The sequence below is a fragment of the Mauremys mutica genome, chromosome 17 (genome assembly GCF_020497125.1).
Source record: "Mauremys mutica isolate MM-2020 ecotype Southern chromosome 17, ASM2049712v1, whole genome shotgun sequence".
NCBI lineage: Eukaryota > Metazoa > Chordata > Testudines > Geoemydidae > Mauremys > Mauremys mutica.
In genome coordinates this window covers 26,698,471-26,717,778 of record NC_059088.1, presented here as the reverse complement: position 1 = coordinate 26,717,778, position 19,308 = coordinate 26,698,471, and the positions used below count along the sequence as shown (strand labels likewise).

Sequence of the window (19,308 nt, the reverse complement as noted above, 5' to 3'; positions counted from 1 at the left end):
GAGAGGAGAGCTCCCCCTACTGAGCCACCACCCCTATCCCAGCAGCACAGCGCCCCCTAGTGCCAGGCTGGGACACTGGGGTCTGCACTGACCCAGAGAGGAGAGCTCCCCCTACTGAGCCACCACCCCTATCCCTGCAGCACAGCGCCCCCTAGTGCCAGGCTGGGACACTGGGGTCTGCACTGACCCAGAGAGGAGAGCGCCCCCTACTGAGCCACCACCCCTATCCCTGCAGCACAGCGCCCCCTAGTGCCAGGCTGGGACACTGGGGTCTGCACTGACCCAGAGAGGAGAGCACCCTCTACTGAGCCGCCACCCCTATCCTTGCAGCACAGCGCCCCCTAGTGCCAGGCTGGGACACTGGGGTCTGCACTGACCCAGAGAGGAAAGCGCCATCTAACCCTACTCCTGTCCATTTTCCACTGGGGACACCCACTTAACAGACCCAACTCATGGCCGCTTCTCCAGAGGAGGCCTGGGCCCGACAGCCTTGCACTAGCATGGCTGCCGGCAGCTGTTCCCTCTTGGATACCCCAACTGTGGGAGGGGATCCCATTTTCCAACCTGACTCAGAGCCTGGGGGCGCGGCTCGTGCCGGGTGACCCTGATCTCCCTGAGCGCTTTCACCAGCCTTCGAAACCAATTCGCTCGAAAATTAAAGGCCAAGAATGCAGTGGCGGGCGTCGGCTACGCGGGCAGTCGGGAATGCCGCTCCCGCAGCCACCGCCTCCCCCAGCCTCGCAGGTCCTGGCTGTGCCGCTCGCTTTAATGCCTTCATCTATATGCGCGCCGTGGCTGAGTTACTGCAGCTGCGGGCGTCGTAACTTTGATTTCCCTGACTTTTGTGCCTTGTAAAAAGCTGCAATCGAAATGTTGCATGAATGGAATTTGGGGCTGATTTTTTTTTTCCTTCTCTTGCATTGAAATTCTTATTCTAACGCCGGGAGATAAAATTAAAGGGAAGGCGAGAGGGGGATGCGGCTGGATTACTGAATGTGCAGCTGCAAGCGCAGATTTCCTCGCGGTCGCTCGGGTTCCGGGGCGGGTGGGCTGGGGTCCGGGAGCGGCTAGAAAGGCTCGTGCGATGGCGATGGTGGGGGATGGTTTGGGCAGGGTCTGAAGGATTCGGGGCTGTTTGGAGCTTGGCCCGCTGCCCCACACATGCATCCTCCTGGCCCCGTGCGCCGGGGGCTGCAGGAGACGGTCGCGCTCCCTTCCGTGACTCAGTTAAGCCGGGCGAGGGTTTCGGGAGACCACGCGGGGGATGAGGCCAGGCCGTGCAGGGAGGTAGAGGGCCAGAGGGAATCGTAGGGTCTGCCGGTGTCCAGCAGCCTCTGTTGGAGCTCTAAGGAGGCAAAGGGAGCTTGAGATAAACCCCCTAAGGCCCAGCTGGGCTCTGATTGTGCCCCCTCCCCAGGGCAGGGCCAGGGGACGGGATGAGTGTCCAGACTGGCGCTCTCACCGCCAGGGCAAAAACAGCCTGTAAGCAAGAGCACAGGAGTCAGGGTCTCAAACCCGGGTCCCGGGCGAGTTGGCTGTGGGCAGGGATGCCCTGGATCTGGGCGAAGAGGAGAAACAGAAACTGAGCAAGCGTGTGCCATCCTTTTCCGCTCTTCCCTTCCTCCCTGGCAGGCCCTGCCCTCCCTCCTCTAGACACCCATTGTGCATTTGCATAACTGCAGAGAACCTCCCCTGAGGCAATTTGAAACCAACGGGGCCTTTCCAACACATTCATCCAGGCTCCTGCTCTGCTGGCGTGTCAGAAAAATCCCATCCTACCTGCAAACAAAGGCATTGTCTTTCCAGCCAGTACGCCAACCCCCCGCCCTGCCCGCCGCAGGTCCCGGGACTTTGACAGTGCGCTCCGGGGACTGCACCTGCAGGCCAACAGAGAAGAAAGCCCTAAGCTGTCACTAGCGCGATGGCTCACACCCACCCCTGCCCGCAATCCTGCCTGCTTCATGTGTGACGACGGAAGGTTGGGAGCTCAGATCTTTTCTTGATGGCCCAGTTTCCTTCTCTTAAAGTTTTGTTCTTAACTCCAAACAAGGCCTGCTGCTTCTTTTATTTTTATTTTTAAATTAAGCCCTTAATAAATCAGTAATGGGGCTTTAGAAATCAATCACAAAGTGGCTTCATACAAAGAAAAGCAACTTCCCCAGCTCAGCTTCCCGGGTGACAATCAGCTGTCAAAGCCCGACATCACTTACAAAGAGCCCACGAGCAGGCCTGTGTCTTTTTTTGTGCTGCTAATCAGTTTCCCTTTATTAGAGCATCATCAATTTTTCAGTGTCACGCGGCCTGGATTCATTAAGACGTGTGGTGGTTGAAAGAGCCACGAACAAACCTCCGCTCGCTGTGGAGCACAACTTGGGAGGGGTTTTTTTTAAAGCCCCTGTCCCCGCAGTAAGAGCTGCAGGTCCAAGACAGAGCTTCTGAGCAGATTCCATAAAGCCCTCATTAAAACACAGATCTCTCTGCATATTTCATCTCACAGAATAGGCATGAAGCCGCCTTTAGATAGCTGGGCTCTGGCTGGTCGTCCTGTCTCCGTGTCTGCTGGAGACGGCCGAAAACACGGGCTAGCGCTGGTCAGGACATTTTTTGCTGATGTCAGCAAGACTGAAATGGCTGGCGGGGAAGGTTTGGTTTCAGCAAATGTCCTGACTTGAAAAGCAGTTTAGGAATCGTGAGCATTTTTCAAAGGAAAAGTTTTGGTGTCTCAGTTCAGCACGACTTTCCGGTTCAAAATGTCCCTTCATTTGTACTAAGGACAAAAGAAACAAAGGGTTGAAACTGAAATGAAATATGAGCATCTTGATTGACCCAAAACAATTAATTTTTTTGGATTTGCGGTTCACAAAATATTTCGAGATTTCAACTTTGATCCCAATTTGAGCATGGAAAAATGTTTTAAATCTCGAAAATTCGCATGGGATGGGCAAACAGTTCCCCTCCCCCATCTTAATATCGGGGTGTGACCCCCCCCACCACTGCCCCATCCAAAAGGAGAGTGGGTCGTTTCCTGGAGTCAGACGCCCGAGTTGGAGTTTCTCAAATGGGGCCGGATTGACTGAGGCCAGTTTGTGCAGGTTTTCAGGTTATAATAGAAGGGTGGTTGGAGCTCGGGATGGAGGGTGTGAGCTGGTTACCATAACGGGGTATCAGGAATGAATCCCTCCCCCAGCATTACCTGACCAGTCAGACAGGTGCATTACGGGAGCGGCCAGAAGCACCAGGTGTTGACAAGGGCTGAAGTCAGAGTAGTGGGCTGGATGGACCAGTGGTCTGGTCTGGTGCAGATGCTGGGCTGATGGACCAGTGGTCTGGTCTGGTGCAGATGCTGGGCTGGATGGACCAATGGTCTGGTCTGGTGCAGATGCTGGGCTGGATGGACCAATGGTCTGGTCTGGTGCAGATGCTGGGCTGGATGGACCAATGGTCTGGTCTGGTGCAGATGCTGGGCTGGATGGACCAGTGGTCTGGTCTGGTGCAGATGCTGGGCTGGATGGACCAGTGGTCTGGTCTGGTGCAGATGCTGGGCTGGATGGACCAGTGGTCTGGTCTGGTGCAGATGCTGGGCTGGATGGACCAATGGTCTGGTCTGGTGCAGCAGGAGGGGGAGATGCTGGGGTGGATGCACCAGGGCTTAGCTCAGATATGGCATGAACGGTGTAGATGACACCCGGTGGCTCAATGCTCTGCCACAGCACGCTGACCCCTGCGTTCCCCCCCATCTGACCCCACGCTGACCCCTGCGTTCCCGGCACGCTGACCCCTGCGTTCCCCCGCACGCTGACCCGTGTTCCCCCCATCTGACCCCTGCGTTCCCCCCCGCTGACCCCTGCATTCCCCCCCACGCTGACCCCTGCGTTCCCCCCCCACGCTGACCCCTGCGTTCCCCCCCCACTGACCCGTGTTCCCCCCATCTGACCCCTGCGTTCCCCCCACGCTGACCCCTACATTCTCCGCACGCTGACCCCTGCGTTCCCCCCCCCACGCTGACCCCTGCGTTCCCGCCCCCCCCCCCGCTGACCCATGTTCCCCGCATTCCTTATGGTGCTTGGCGAGTGTCTTCCCCCACTTTGTCTGGTCCATGATTTCTCCCCCCGCTGTGCTCACTGCCCTGGGGGCCATAGTGTGTGTAGCAGGGCCGGGAGTATATTGTGGGCAGCAGGGGGTGAGGGGTCAGCCAGAGCCGGGGTGCACCGAAGCCCCAGCCGCGTGCCGGATCCGAGCCAACCCGGCACTCACCTGCCTCTCTCTCCTCTGCTGCCAGTTCCCCCTGAAGACCCGGTGATCGACGGGGCCCCCGAGATCCTGCTGCGGGCAGGCACCCCGTACAACCTGACGTGCCGGGCTCGCAGCGCCAAGCCCGCCGCCACCATCGTCTGGTTCCGGGACGGGCTGCAGCAGGAAGACGCCAGCACCAGCACGGTACAGAGCCCAGCCCGCCCGGCCTTTGCCGTTCCCCACGAGCTCGAAGATGCTGAGGGTGGGGAGAGAAGGCAGGTGGATCCCTCCTCCCCTGGGGAGGCGGAGCGGGGTGGCTGGCTCCGTTCAAAACCCCTGCAGGAAGGACACAGGAGAGCAGCCCGTGCAGGGCACAGCCTGCGCCACTCAGAATCCTGGGTTCCTTTTCTCCCGCATCCACGAAACAAGTTGGAGGTCTCAGTCCAGCCCAAGGGAGCAAACAGTGACCACCTGTCCCCGCTGGCCCTCGTTAGCTGTTGGCCCTCGTTAGCATGTGGCCACGGAGGCTCAGCTCCCCTCCCACCCCGGAGGCGGACGTCCCACTGGGAATACTGGGGCATCTCATCCCTCCCACTGCGCCTGCTCTGGGTGTGTGCAGACGGCTCGCGCCCCAGGGCTGTCACCGGATCCTTGTTAATTCCTGGAAGGAAACGGCGTCCCTGTCCCCTCCCACTGCCTCTTTAATCGCTTTGATTAGTTTTCCTTTCCCCCGAGAGAGCCAGGTGCACTTTCCAAGAGCACTTGAGAGCCACATGTCCCGCTCATTAATCCCCACGCGGTTTATGGCGCGAGAACATGAATCCCGATGAATTTGTGGGGCGTTTTATGGGCATGTCACAGGCTATTCGGGGAGTGCTGCTCCAGGTGAATTCGGAAACCATTCACTGCAGCGTTAGCACTCGCCAGCCTGGCTCCAACCCCCCGGGGAAATCCGGCCCACCGAGATTCTCCCCAGCAGTGGCATCATCAGAGAGTTTGGGGTTGGTTTTTTTCAGTGAGGGAGTACAGTCTAGTGGTTACAGCAAGACACCGAGGTCCTCTCCCCAGCCTTGAGAGAGGAGTGATGTCTAGTGGTTAGAGTGGGTGGGGACTGGGAGCCAGGACTCTTGGGTTCTCTACCCAGCTCTGGGAGGGGAATGGGGTCTAGTGGTTAGAGCAGGTTGGGACTAGGAGCCAGGATTCCTGGGTTTTATTCTCAGATCTGGGAGAGGAGTGGGGTCTAGTGGTTAGAGTTGGGGGGGCCTTGGCATAGGATTTCTGGGTTCTTTCACCAACTGTAGAAGGGAGTGCTATCTAGTGGTTAGAGTAGCTAACTAGAAATTAGGGCTTCTGGTTCTTCTCCCAGGCCTGGGCTGGAGCCTAAGTCTGGTGGTCAGAGCCGGGGGAAGGGAGTCTGGGCTCATGGACTCCATGCCTGGCTCTGCCACTGACACGCCGTGTGGTCTTGTGCATGTCCCCTGCCCTCTAAGTTTGTCCACCTGGACAATAGGAAGGAATAGCACCAAGGGCCCCCATTCTGCCAGCCCTGTTGTTTGATCTTCCCCTCTTCCCCGCGGGCAGGAAGTGTTAGCAGACGGCAAGAGGGAAACCACGGTCAGCCAGCTCCTCATCAACCCCACAGACGCGGACATCGGGCGGGTCTTCGTCTGCCGGAGCACCAACGACGCCGTCCCGGCCGGCAAGGAGACCTCCGTCAAGCTGAACGTGCACCGTGAGTCCAGCCCCCGCCCCGCTGCTGGGCTCCAGGGCCCAGCTGGACAGCACGTGCAGGAGCGGTGGGAACGGGGCCTGGTTCCCCACCTCCCCTCCCCTCGTCAGTTACACCAGCGTGCAGCAGGTGCAGAACACTGCCATTTACACCCACTGGGGTAAACGACCAAGTGAGGGGCCGGGAGCAGCCCACAGGAGGCCGTGTCTGCATTGGGCAAGGGAGCCACCCCAGGGCACTGATCACATCCAGTGCTTGGTTCATAGATACAGGGGGGTGTAGGAGGATGGATAGATAGATAGATAGATAAAGGGGGTGCGTGCAGATGGATGGATGGATGGATGAGGGGGGTGTGGGTATGGAGGGATGATAGAGAAGGGGTGTCTGGGGATGGAGGGACAGAGATGGGGCATCTATGGATGGATGGATAGAGGGGGGTGTCTGGGATGGTGGATGGATGGATGGACAGATGAGGTCTCTGGGGATGGAGGGACGAAGATGAGGTGTCTGGGGATGGAGGATGGATGGACAGAGAGCGGGTTTCCAGGGATGGATAGATAATTGCTGAGCCAGGTTCTCAGGGTCGCAAGCTCAAGCTACCTTTGGGTGCCAGAACGTCTTGTCTCTGCACACAGGCGGCTGGTCCCAGATGGGCAGAGCCATGGCATAGGGTGGGGAGGGACGCTCCCGCTGGCAGCCGGTCCCGTGGCGTAGGGTGGGGAGGGACGCTCCCGCTGGCGGCCGGTCCCGTGGCGTAGGGCGGGGAGGGACGCTCACGCTGGCGGCCGGTCCCATGGCGTAGGGCGGGGAGGGACGCTCCCGCTGGCGGCCGGTCCCATGGCATAGGATGGGGAGGGACGCTCACGCTGGCGGCCGGTCCCATGGCATAGGGTGGGGAGGGACGCTCCCGCTGGCGGCCGGTCCCATGGCATAGGGTGGGGAGGGACGCTCCCGCTGGCGGCCGGTCCCGTGGCGTAGGGCGGGGAGGGACGCTCCCGCTGGCGGCCGGTCCCATGGCATAGGATGGGGAGGGACGCTCACGCTGGCGGCCGGTCCCGTGGCGTAGGGCGGGGAGGGACGCTCCCGCTGGCGGCCGGTCCCGTGGCGTAGGGCGGGGAGGGACGCTCCCGCTGGCGGCCGGTCCCGTGGCGTAGGGCGGGGAGGGACGCTCTCGCTGGCGGCCGGTCCCGTGGCGTAGGATGGGGAGGGACGCTCCCGCTGGCGGCCGGTCCCGTGGCGTAGGGCAGGGAGGGACGCTCACGCTGGCGGCCGGTCCCGTGGCGTAGGGCAGGGAGGGACGCTCACGCTGGCGGCCGGTCCCGTGGCGTAGGGCGGGGAGGGACGCTCCCGCTGGCGGCCGGTCCCATGGCATAGGATGGGGAGGGACGCTCCCGCTGGCGGCCGGTCCCGTGGCGTAGGGCGGGGAGGGACGCTCACGCTGGCGGCCGGTCCCGTGGCGTAGGGCAGGGAGGGACGCTCCCGCTGGCAGCCGGTCCCATGGCATAGGATGGGGAGGGACGCTCACGCTGGCGGCTGGTCCCGTGGCGTAGGGCAGGGAGGGACGCTCACGCTGGCGGCCGGTCCCGTGGCGTAGGGCAGGGAGGGACGCTCCCGCTGGCAGCCGGTCCCATGGCATAGGATGGGGAGGGACGCTCACGCTGGCAGCCGGTCCCATGGCATAGGATGGGGAGGGACGCTCCCGCTGGCAGCCGGTCCCGTGGCATAGGATGGGGAGGGACGCTCCCGCTGGCGGCCGGTCCCGTGGCATAGGATGGGGAGGGACGCTCCCGCTGGCGGCCGGTCCCATGGCATAGGATGGGGAGGGACGCTCCCGCTGGCGGCCGGTCCCATGGCATAGGATGGGGAGGGACGCTCACGCTGGCGGCCGGTCCCATGGCATAGGATGGGGAGGGACGCTCACGCTGGCGGCCGGTCCCGTGGCGTAGGGCAGGGAGGGACGCTCACGCTGGCGGCCGGTCCCGTGGCGTAGGGCAGGGAGGGACGCTCACGCTGGCAGCCGGTCCCATGGCATAGGATGGGGAGGGACGCTCACGCTGGCAGCCGGTCCCATGGCATAGGATGGGGAGGGACGCTCACGCTGGCAGCCGGTCCCATGGCATAGGATGGGGAGGGACGCTCACGCTGGCAGCCGGTCCCGTGGCATAGGATGGGGAGGGACGCTCTCGCTGGCGGCCGGTCCCATGGCATAGGATGGGGAGGGACGCTCCCGCTGGCAGCCGGTCCCATGGCATAGGATGGGGAGGGACGCTCCCGCTGGCAGCCGGTCCCATGGCATAGGATGGGGAGGGACGCTCACGCTGGCAGCCGGTCCCGTGGCATAGGATGGGGAGGGACGCTCCCGCTGGCGGCCGGTCCCATGGCATAGGATGGGGAGGGACGCTCCCGCTGGCGGCCGGTCCCGTGGCGTAGGGCAGGGAGGGACGCTCACGCTGGCAGCCGGTCCCGTGGCGTAGGGCAGGGAGGGACGCTCACGCTGGCGGCCGGTCCCATGGCATAGGGCGGGGAGGGACGCTCACGCTGGCGGCCGGTCCCGTGGCGTAGGGCAGGGAGGGACGCTCACGCTGGCGGCCGGTCCCGTGGCGTAGGGCAGGGAGGGACGCTCACGCTGGCGGCCGGTCCCGTGGCGTAGGGCGGGGAGGGACGCTCACGCTGGCGGCCGGTCCCATGGCATAGGGCGGGGAGGGACGCTCCCGCTGGCAGCCGGTCCCATGGCGTAGGGCGGGGAGGGACGCTCACGCTGGTGGCCGGTCCCATGGCGTAGGGCGGGGAGGGACGCTCACGCTGGCGGCCGGTCCCATGGCGTAGGGGGGGGAGGGACGCTCCCGCTGGCGGCCGGTCCCGTGGCGTAGGGCAGGGAGGGACGCTCCCGCTGGTGGCCGGTCCCATGGCATAGGGCGGGGAGGGACGCTCCCGCTGGCAGCCGGTCCCATGGCGTAGGGCAGGGAGGGACGCTCACGCTGGCGTCTGGTCCCGTGGCGTAGGGCGGGGAGGGACGCTCTCGCTGGCGGCCGGTCCCATGGCGTAGGGCAGGGAGGGACGCTCACGCTGGCGTCCGGTCCCGTGGCGTAGGGCGGGGAGGGACGCTCCCACTGGCGGCCGGTCCCATGGCGTAGGGCAGGGAGGGACGCTCCCGCTGGCGGCCGGTCCCGTGGCGTAGGGCAGGGAGGGACGCTCACGCTGGCAGCCGGTCCCGTGGCGTAGGGCAGGGAGGGACGCTCCCGCTGGCGGCCGGTCCCGTGGCGTAGGGCGGGGAGGGACGCTCCCGCTGGCAGCCGGTCCCATGGCGTAGGATGGGGAGGGACGCTCCCGCTGGCGGCCGGTCCCATGGCATAGGGCGGGGAGGGACGCTCACGCTGGCAGCCGGTCCCGTGGCGTAGGGCAGGGAGGGACGCTCCCGCTGGCAGCCGGTCCCGTGGCGTAGGGCAGGGAGGGACGCTCCCGCTGGCGCTGCCTGGCTGCACCTGGCCCCAGGGTGGCTGGAGGAGCTCTGATCGTCCTAGGTTTGGAATCCGCCTGAGATGGTCTAGTGGATGGGGCGCAGGGCTGGGACTCAGGAGGTCTCCAGCTCAGCCACTGATCGGCTTGGCCAAGTCTCTGCCGGCCACCCGTGGCGCAGGGATGGCGCTGACCTGCCGTGCGGGGCTGGCTCTGGATTTCCCAGCTGGGTCTGTGCAGCCCGGCACTGACACCCAGTGGCGGCTGTGGGGAATCGCAGCTCTCCCGGGACCCGAGGGCGGCACTGACCGGAGGATGCTGATCCACCAACTGTCCATTGAGTTTCTCCTGCAGCTGCCCCCGGCCCTGCCGTCCCCAGGGGAGAGACGCTGAACTGCGACCCTGCCCGCCGGTTCGTGGGGTCAGCGGGGTCACGGCCAGAAAGGACCATCGGGGCCGGCCAGCCTGGACCTCCTGCAGAGCTCATCCGGGGCTTCCCGGACCCAGCCCAGCGTCCGACTGAGCCAGGCCTGGCCTGTGGACAGAGACGCCCGGCGTTGATTTAAAGACCCCGCCCCAGCCAGGGAAAATCCACCCCGTTGCTCACGGGGCTGGCAGAACCAGCAGCTCCCTGCACCCGGCTCCACCCGGGGGCCTTTTCTGTCCCCGAGTCAGTTTCCTTCCCGGGCGTCGTGCCAGTGACGGGTGTCTCTGTCTCTCCCTGGCAGATCCCCCCACGGTCACCCTCTCCATCCAGCCCCAGACGGTGCAGGAAGGCGAGCGGGTCGTCTTCACCTGCGTGGCCACCGCCAACCCGGAGATCAGAGGCTACAGGTGAGGGGCGCGGGTGGAACCAGCTGGGATATAATTGAAGGGGAGGCTCTGGGCCAACCTGCTCCTGAATCCAGGCTCCCGCTGGCATCACAGCACTTGGCCTCAGCCCCTGGTGCCTCCACCCCGCCCCATGGATTCGAACCCTTCACCGATGGGTGACACAGCTCCACAGCCCATCATCAACCCGCTGAGCCGCCTCCCTCCTGGGGGGAGGAGCCTCTCGCTGTATCTGACCCCCTCCCCCCAGGGGGAGGAGCCTCTAGCTGTGTCTGCCCTGCCCTTCCCCCCAGGGGGAGGAGCCTCTCGCTGTGTCTGCCCTGCCCTTCCCCCCAGGGGGAGGAGCCTCTCGCTGTGTCTGCCCTGCCCTTCCCCCCAGGGGGAGGAGCCTATCATCATGTCTGTCCTCCCCCCCGGGGTGGGGGAGTCTCTCATTGTCTGCACTCCCTCCCCCGCAGGTGGGCCAAAGGTGGCGTGATCATCGAAGAAGCCAAGGACAGCAAGTACGAGACGCAGGTGGATTATTCCTTTTTCACGGAGCCCGTCTCGTGCGAGGTGCACAATGACGTGGGAAGCACCAACGTCAGCACCCTGGTGGACGTGCACTGTGAGTGCCATGGCGGGGCAATGCGCCCTACTGCTCGGCCTGGGCGGAGGTGGCTGGAAGGGGGGGTTCTGCAGGGAGGCGGCTGGGCACAGGCAGAGCCTGGGGTGCTCATTGGCTCCCCGGTTACCAGCCAGCCTAGTGGAGCGTCACCTGAACGCCAAGCCTGGCCCCGAGCACACAGAAAACACGGCCAGTGGCGGGACTCGAACGCGGGATCGTTAGCACCAAGGGCACAGACCATCCCGCTGCCTAAGCCCGTCAAGCTGTGCCTGAGCAGTCAGGGGCTGCAGACTAGTGGGAGCCATGAGCACACGGGGACACATGAGGCATCTCACACACGAGCCTTGAGCACACCAGGACACACGCGGGGACACGCACAAACAAGCCATGAACACACGTGCACACACACGGACACGCTCACACACGAGGCTTGAGCACACCAGGACACACGCGGGGACACGCACAAACAAGCCATGAACACACGTGCACACACACGGACACGCTCACACACGAGGCTTGAGCACACACATGCACACATGGGGCATGCACATACACACAAGCCATAAGTACATGCCGTCACACACACAAGAACACACACACGCGCGAGCCATGAGCACACATGCACACACACCCAGGGACGGACACGCAGATGAACCACAAGCACAGAGATGAACACACACGGGGACACATACTCACATGAGCCATGAGCACACCTGGACACACCCACGGGAACCAGGAACACCCCCACGCATGCAGGGCCGCTGACGTCTCCTCTCTTGCAGTCGCCCCTCGGATTGTGGTGGATCCCAAGCCCACAACCACCGACATCGGCTCAGATGTGACGCTGACGTGCGTGTGGACCGGCAACCCCCCGCTGACCCTCACCTGGACCAAAAAGGAATCCAACATGGTAATTCCCCTCCCAGTGCCCCATGGCCCTGGGGCTCACCTGGCCCATTCCCCGCAGCGGGTGCTAGCGATGGTGGGTCTCTGCACGCGCCCCCCTCTCACGCTCCACCCTGTGTTTGTGCCCAGGTGCTGAGCAACAGCAACCAGCTCTACCTGAAATCGGTCACCCAGGCCGACGCCGGGCAGTACATCTGCAAAGCCATCGTGCCCAGGATCGGCGTGGGGGAGCGGGAGGTCGCCCTCTTTGTCAACGGTGAGGCCCTCTGCCCATGGCATTGGGGAGCAGGCTGTACCCTGGTTTTCACACCCACAGTACCCGGGTATTCATACCCACAGCTTGGTACCCCGGGCACGATGCCCCAGTATTCAGACCCATTACTTGGTACTCTGGGCACAATGCCCCAATATTCATGCCCATGACAGGTACCCCGGCACAGTACCCCAGTATTCAGACCCATGACTTGGTACCCTGGCACAGTACTGCAGGCACAGTACCCCAGTATTCATACTCACAGCTTGGTACCCTGGCACAGTACCCCAGTATTCAGACCCATGACTTCGTACCCTGGCACAGTACTGCAGGCACAGTACCCCAGTATTCATACTCACAGCTTGGTACCCTGGGCACAGTACCTTGGTATTCAAACCCACAACTTGGTACCTTGAGCACAATGCCCAGTATTCATACCCATTACTTGGTACTCTGGCATAGTACCCCAGTATTTGTGCCCACGGCTGGTACCCCTGGCACAGTACCCCAGTATTCATGCCCACGACAGGTACCCCTGGCCCAGTGCCCCGTGCTTGGGACACCTTGTCTCTCAGAACCCTGCAGCATGACATCCTGTCTCCTACTCCCTCCAGGGATACTCACCCCGGCCTGCTGCGGCTCCCCGTTCTCGTTAACTAACGAGCCTCGTGGGACACTCCACAGCCGTGGGGTGCCCGCTCTGCCCCAGGCAGTCTCTGGCTTGCGGTGCCCGGTTTAAGCCGCTGTTTCTCTCCCCCCGCAGGCCCCCCGATCATCTCGAGCGAGGCCGTTCAGTACGCGGTGCGCGGCGACCGCGGGAAAGTGGAGTGTTTCATCGGGAGCACGCCACCCCCCGACCGCATTGTGAGTGCTCTCCTGGGGGGGAGGGGCTCTCCACGGGGGGCAGCAAGGGGGCAACCCGGCCTGGGCTGGGGACCCTCCAACTAACACACCAGGACAGCAGCAGCTTCCTGCCTAACCAGGCCCTCGTCACCGTGGCCCCCGTGCTTCTCAACACCCCCTGGGCTGAGGAGGTGTGCCTGGTGCCTGTGCCAGAGAACGGAACCGGCTGGAGCGAAGCCAGTTTATGCACCAACAGCTCCACCAACCACACTCGCCAGGGTTAGGAACTGCCGGACGTTTGCTGTGCAATGGGGAGCTGTCCCACAGTCCCTGGCTCTGCTGCCGGAAGATGGCATGCTGGGAGATTTGGGAAGGACAGTGGTGGCTGGGCCGAGTGGAACCTTTCCAGCTCATCCGTGTCCACCTTGGTTCTAAGCACGGTCAGGCTGGAGTGGCCCTTAGCACAGATGCAAGCTGCCTGGTGCATGCGGACATGAGATGAGCTGCAGTCCTTGAGGGGCTACGAATTTAACATGGTCAATTTCTCCAGTATGGACTAGCCTAAATTTAAGGCACTCATCATGTTGTCCTTGGAGTTTATGCTGTGACAGCCCCGGGGGTAAATCTGAAGCCAGAGTCTCTGCATTCATAAGCATGAGTCACCACGGGTTGAGATACTGGACCAGGTGGGACCCATCTATGGGCTCATAAACCTTGCTATAAAAGGTAATAATTGGAGATATACCAATCTCCTAGAACTGGAAGGGACCTTGAAAGGTCATCAAGTCCAGCCCCCTGCCTTCACTAGCAGGACCAATTTTTGCCCCAGATCCCTAAGTGGCCTCCTCAAGGATTGAACTCACAACCCTGGGTTTAGCAGGCCAATGCTCAAACCACTGAACTATCCCTATAGCTGGAGACAGAGAGTCGCGTTGGCATCAATAACGTGGGAGCTGGTTGGAAAACGGAATTTTTGTTCCGTGGGAAATTCTGAAACTCCCCAAATTAATTTTTGTTCAGAACTGTAACAAAAAGTTGACATTTTGAAATTTGGTATAGAATGAAAATTCCCCCAAATTTCTCTCTGAAACCATTGAGATGTTTCATTTTGATAAGGCAAAACCGTTTGGTTCCAATAATGTCGATTCTTTTCAACTTGGATATCGTATTAAAATAATAAATATCTATTATCTCCAATAATAAATGCAATACAGTAGAGCTCCTGTTTAGTGAACTAGTGGGAGATTGAGGAATTCATAACATCGAAAAGCTCATAAAATTGAACATCTCAAATTTGAGGGTGATATGGTGCATATGTTAATTTATTAATTGTTCAGTGATTGTGTACATCATGAGCAGTAACTGATGGGTTAAGTGTCCTGGATTTTCCTTTATTTGAGAAAAATGCAGCTCTTCTTTGTAGCTGCTAAATCTCTCAGACTTTTCAAGCATCTACAGTTGCTTGAACGTTAGCTGATGGATTGCAGTTGCATTCAGTAGCAGAAAGATGGTTCTTGTAAGCCATCATTCATAAGGTCGATGTTCCTAAAACTGAGGTTCTGCTGTACACAAATATAATATACTATTAACATTAATATTTCACTATAAAATACAAGTTGAACCAAAATGAATCAAAGTGATGCATTCGAAACGGAACCTTTCGACGTTATGGAAATGAGAATGTTGAAATGATTTGTCAGCTCTGATGAAATCGACAGGTTCCCGTGAAATATTTCAGTTTTGCCCAAACTGCGTTTCTGGTCAGTCAAAAATGTTCAGACCCGTTCTAGTTGCACTTGGCTATGGCGGCATTGGCTGTGTTGGAGAAGGAAGGGCAGGCTGGGAGAAAAAGGAGGGTGGAATTAGGCCAGAACGGAGGGGTAGTAAGAAGCAGACAGAGATGGACATTTGGAGTCAGGGTGTGCAGTTCCCGGAACCCCACCCCTGCTATATGCTCCCAGCAAACCATCTTCCCCCCTTCACAGCTGTGTTTATTGTTTCATTGCAGTCTTAGGCCGGCTGCATCTCTTTCCCCTTCCCCCTTGGCTGTAAACTGTTCATTGCAAGAGCAATCGTTGGGTGAGACGGGCACTCGTGTTGACCTTGGCTTTGCCTTGGGATGGGTCATTGGCCAACCTACGGCCAGATCCTGGGTGGAGGGAAGGGAATGTGATGGCTCTACTCGGGTCAGGTCAGAGCTGGTGCTTTGGAATGGAGAGAGCGAAGGAATGACGTGATGCAGGAAACAAAGAAACTGCAGTTTACACAGAGGAGCAAAACCACTAGCCATCAGCAGCCTGAAGCGAGGTCCTGTTCTGGTTTCGCACGAGCACACCCCCTCGTGGGGACACCATGACTTGACTTGTCGTGTGGCTGCAGCGTAGCCTAAGGGAGAGGCCTTGGCTGGCAGCGTCTCTTTAAAAAAACCCAGCCTCATTACCGCACCATTAAAGCAGCTCAATTGATAAATAAACACAGCGGCAGGGAAGGCTTCAGTGCAGCCTCCTAAGGTGACCGTGGCTGTTCAGCGCGCCCAGGGCATGCGCTGGTCCTGCTTGTGCTGGGGAAGTTACAATGGCCTGTGGGATCATGGGTGTGTGAAATGTTTATTACACCATGGCCCTGGGGCGAGCTGTGGGGCTGCAGCAACCGCCTGCATTGGGCTGTTTCCTGAGCTGAATTCGTCTTGGAGCTCGGCAGTATTAACACTGCTCACATATCGCTGTTTGCTCTGTCTGCATCGCTCTGTCAATCTCGCGCTCCCTGTCTCTTCTGTTCTTTCACAGCCCTTTGTCTCCGCTCCTGTCTCATCTGCCTGTCTTCTGTCTGTCTGTCCCCATACGCACCCATCTACCCGCCTGTCTATCCCCATAGACACCCATTTACCTGTCAGTCTGTCCCCATACGCACCTATCTACCCGCCTGTCTTCTGTCTGTCTGTCCCCATACGCACCCATCTACCCGCCTGTCTTCTGTCTGTCTGTCCCCATACGCGTCCATCCACCCGCCTGTCTTCTGTCTGTCTGTCCCCATACGCGCCCATCTACCCGCCTGTCTTCTGTCTGTCCCCATACGTGCCCATCCACCCGCCTGTCTTCTGTCTGTCTGTCCCTCTACAGATCTATCTGTCTATCTAAATAGCCCCATACACACCCATCTAGCTGTCCCTGGACACACCCATCTAGCTGCCCATCGATCTGTTGACACAGCCCTGTGCCCCCTCCTGTATCCCCAAGTTGTAGATGGTGGCTGAATGGGGGAATCTCACCATGATCCTTCCACACACCCGTTCGGTTTGGGACAGGAACTGAAGGGGACGATCGGATCCTACTGGAGCCGCAGGGGGCTGGTGGGCTGTAGTGACCCAGCTGGGATTTGGCCCGGATGCTGGGGTTCTCCGGGGCTTAGAGGAGGTGTGATGGAGCAGGAGCTCTCGGCCCCAGGTCTGACCAGGCCCTTCTCCCTTTCGCATGCCCCGCCCGGCGATAGGCCTGGGCCTGGAAGGAGAACATCCTGGAAGCTGGCACGCTGGAGCGCTACACGGTGGAGAGAACCAACACGGGCAGCGGGGTCCTTTCCACCCTGACCATCAACAACGTGATGGAGGCCGATTTCCAGACCCGCTACAACTGCACGGCCTGGAACAGCTTTGGGCCGGGGACGGCCATCATCCAGCTGGAGGAGAAAGGTAGGGGGGCGCGGGGCGACGCAGTCAGGGCACAGCAGGGACAGGGCTAGAGGGAGCCAGGTGCCTGGGATTAACTCCCAGCTCTGGGAGGGGAGTGGGGTCTAGCAGTTAGCGCACAGGGGGCAGGACGCCTGGGTTCTATCCCCAGCTCTGGGAGGGAATTGTGCCTAGTGGTTAGAGTGGGAGCCAGGTTCTAGTCACAGCTCTAGGAGGGGAGCATGAACCACGTTTACAGCAGATAGGGAATGGGGAGCCCTGTGTTCCCTTCCCAGCACTAGGGGACAGTGTTGTCTGATGGTTAGAGCAGGAGGCTGGGTGGGTTCCTTGGTTCTCTGCCACTGACAGTGTGAGACCTGGGGCAGCTCCCTCCCCCGCTCTGTGCCTCAGTTTCCCCCTCTGGGGAGCAGGGCTAATGACACCAACCTGGCGGGCTGTGCAGTGAGCCTGTCACTATTGCCAGGCACTTTGCCACCCCCAGTGGTCGGCGCTAAGGGCCACGGGAAACCCTCCCTTCCCTTGAAACCAAGACCCAGAAGGGACAGACATCATAGCCTGGGCAGTGGCACCCTGTGCTGCTGGCACCTCCCAGCCTAGGAGGGGATCCTGCTCCATCTCGGGGCAGGCGGGAGCTAAGGGGCGAGGATGGACGGGCTAGGGAGGGGGCAGCGCGGCTCCCCCAGCTAACCCACCCCCGTGCCCCCTGCAGAAGTCCTGCCCGTGGGCATCATCGCCGGAGCCACCATCGGGGCCAGCATCCTCCTCATCTTCTTCCTCGTCGCCCTGGTCTGCTTCCTCTACCGGCGCCGCAAAGGAAGTGAGTGTGGGGGTTGGGGGAGGGATTCCCGGGAACCCCCTTCAACTCAGCCCGGGGGCTAGGAGGGAGGGGAACGGCTCCAGACTGCCCCAGCCGGCACCTACCAGCCACTCAAGGGACAGGCAGGGATAGGACCAAGCAGCCGTGCGGTCCACAGGGGCCACAGCTGGATGCCTCCCCCCACACACACTGTGCCAGTCTGTGGGCCGATGCCCCCCTCACCCCAGGCCCAGGATGGAGCACGAGGCGCATGAGCAGCTTCGTCCACCGGGGGCGCCCCTTGGAACGCCCGCGCCCCAGCAGGTGACAGGAATGGCCACGGCTCCTTGGCACCGGGTGCTGGGCGTAGGCAGGTGCCCCCGGTGCCAGGTGTTGGGGCCAGGAGCAGCTTGAAGGGGGAAAGCCCTGCTACAGGGGGGTGCTTCCTCGGGGCCCGTGGGGTCCCTGGCTTGGGGGGCTTCCTAGGAGGAAGGCCAGTTTCTCCAGGCCAGGGGAAGGGTGAGTCCAGGGCCCATGACAGCCAGGGCTCTGGGTTGGGGTCTCCAGCTAGGAGAGGCCGGAGTGCAGCCGGCAGAGCCCCCCGTCCATCCATCCGTCCGTCCGTCCGTCCGTGTTTCTCACAGGCCGCAAGGACGTGACCCTGCGCAAGCTGGACATCAAGGTGGAGACGGTGAACCGGGAGCCCCTGACGCTGCACGCGGACCGCGAGGAGGACACGGCCAGCGTCTCCACGGCAACCCGCGTCATGAAGGCCATCTACTCGGTGAGGTCCCCCCCAGGCCCCGGAACGAGCCCAGCAGCACAAGAGAGCGAGACAATTCGCTACTGCCCAGGGCAGGACTCCTGGGCTCTGTGCCCACCGGTGGGACCGAGAGTGTGTGTTAGTGGTTGGAGTGATGGAGGAGGCGGCTGGGAGCCAGGACTCCTGGGTTCCCTCCCTGGGACTGGGAGTGTGGTCTGGGGATTAGAACAGGGAGGCAGGACTCCTGGGTTCTGGGGCCTCCTGGCTGCAGGGAGAGCAGCCTGGCACCCATCAGACAGCCCAGCCATGCCCCATGGAGCCATCCACGTCTAGCCACCCTGGGCTGTAGCTGTCGGGCGCGCCCCCCGAGGGCCGGGGTGGGCGGTGTAACTCCGTGGTGCTTTGTCTCTGTGATCCATAGGGGTCGATGACACTATTGCTGGCTCTGTCCTTTAGCTCAAGCAGTAGCCTCTCAGGCTTTAACTTTCAAAGGTCTCAGGTTTGATCCCTGGTGCTGCCGACCCAGCATATAGGACTTGGACTCCTGGGTTCTGTACGGATCTGCGAAGGGAGTGTGGGCTAGTAATTAGAATAGAGAGCCTGGACTCCTGGGTCCCATTCTCGGCTGGTTACATCAGTGCCCCCAGAGTGTGGGGAGGAGCCACAGCCTGGGATGACTTGGGGGCTGGGGAGCCAAGCGGCCGGTGGGCTAAGGCAGAGCCGCGGCGGGGAAGCTGACGGGCCCCTTTTCCATCTCCCTCGACAGTCGTTCAAGGACGACGTGGACCTGAAGCAGGATATGCGGTGCGACACCATCGACACGCGGGAGGAGTACGAACTCAAGGTCCGACACCGCCCCCCTGGGGACTCCTGTCAGCTGAGTGTGCAACGGGGAGTGTGTGCATGGGCAGGGGAAGGCAGAGTGCGGGGGAGTGGTGGTGCCACGGTGCCTGAGCGACTGTGCTTGCGTGCGAAGGGTTGTGTGATGGTGTGTGCACGTCAGCAACTCTGTGTGTGGATGGGATCACATGTGTCTCTCTGCTGGGGGTGGGAGCCAGGATCCTGGGTTCTTTTCCGAGCTCTGGGTGGGAGGGGAGTGGGATCTAGTGGGTAGAGCAGGGGACTGGGAGCCAGGACTCCTGGGTTCTTTGCCCAGCTCTGCCCCTGGAATATTCCACAGGCACCCAGAGCTTTGCCCTGCCCCAT

The 19,308-nt window shown here is 61.2% G+C and overlaps 1 protein-coding gene across 1 annotated transcript in view; it reads left to right on the top strand.

The window, feature by feature from the left end:
* The window catches only part of KIRREL1 (kirre like nephrin family adhesion molecule 1), an 86,148-nt gene that overhangs the window by 60,588 nt on the left and 6,252 nt on the right, over nucleotides 1–19,308 (top strand). The window contains exons 4-14 of the mRNA XM_044991133.1: nucleotides 4,280–4,437; nucleotides 5,815–5,965; nucleotides 10,147–10,252; nucleotides 10,708–10,856; nucleotides 11,639–11,766; nucleotides 11,892–12,018; nucleotides 12,779–12,879; nucleotides 16,348–16,546; nucleotides 17,253–17,360; nucleotides 17,984–18,123; nucleotides 18,869–18,946. Of these exons, the coding sequence (XP_044847068.1) occupies nucleotides 4,280–4,437; nucleotides 5,815–5,965; nucleotides 10,147–10,252; nucleotides 10,708–10,856; nucleotides 11,639–11,766; nucleotides 11,892–12,018; nucleotides 12,779–12,879; nucleotides 16,348–16,546; nucleotides 17,253–17,360; nucleotides 17,984–18,123; nucleotides 18,869–18,946 (1,445 nt within the window). The remainder of the gene's footprint in view (nucleotides 1–4,279; nucleotides 4,438–5,814; nucleotides 5,966–10,146; nucleotides 10,253–10,707; nucleotides 10,857–11,638; nucleotides 11,767–11,891; nucleotides 12,019–12,778; nucleotides 12,880–16,347; nucleotides 16,547–17,252; nucleotides 17,361–17,983; nucleotides 18,124–18,868; nucleotides 18,947–19,308) is intronic.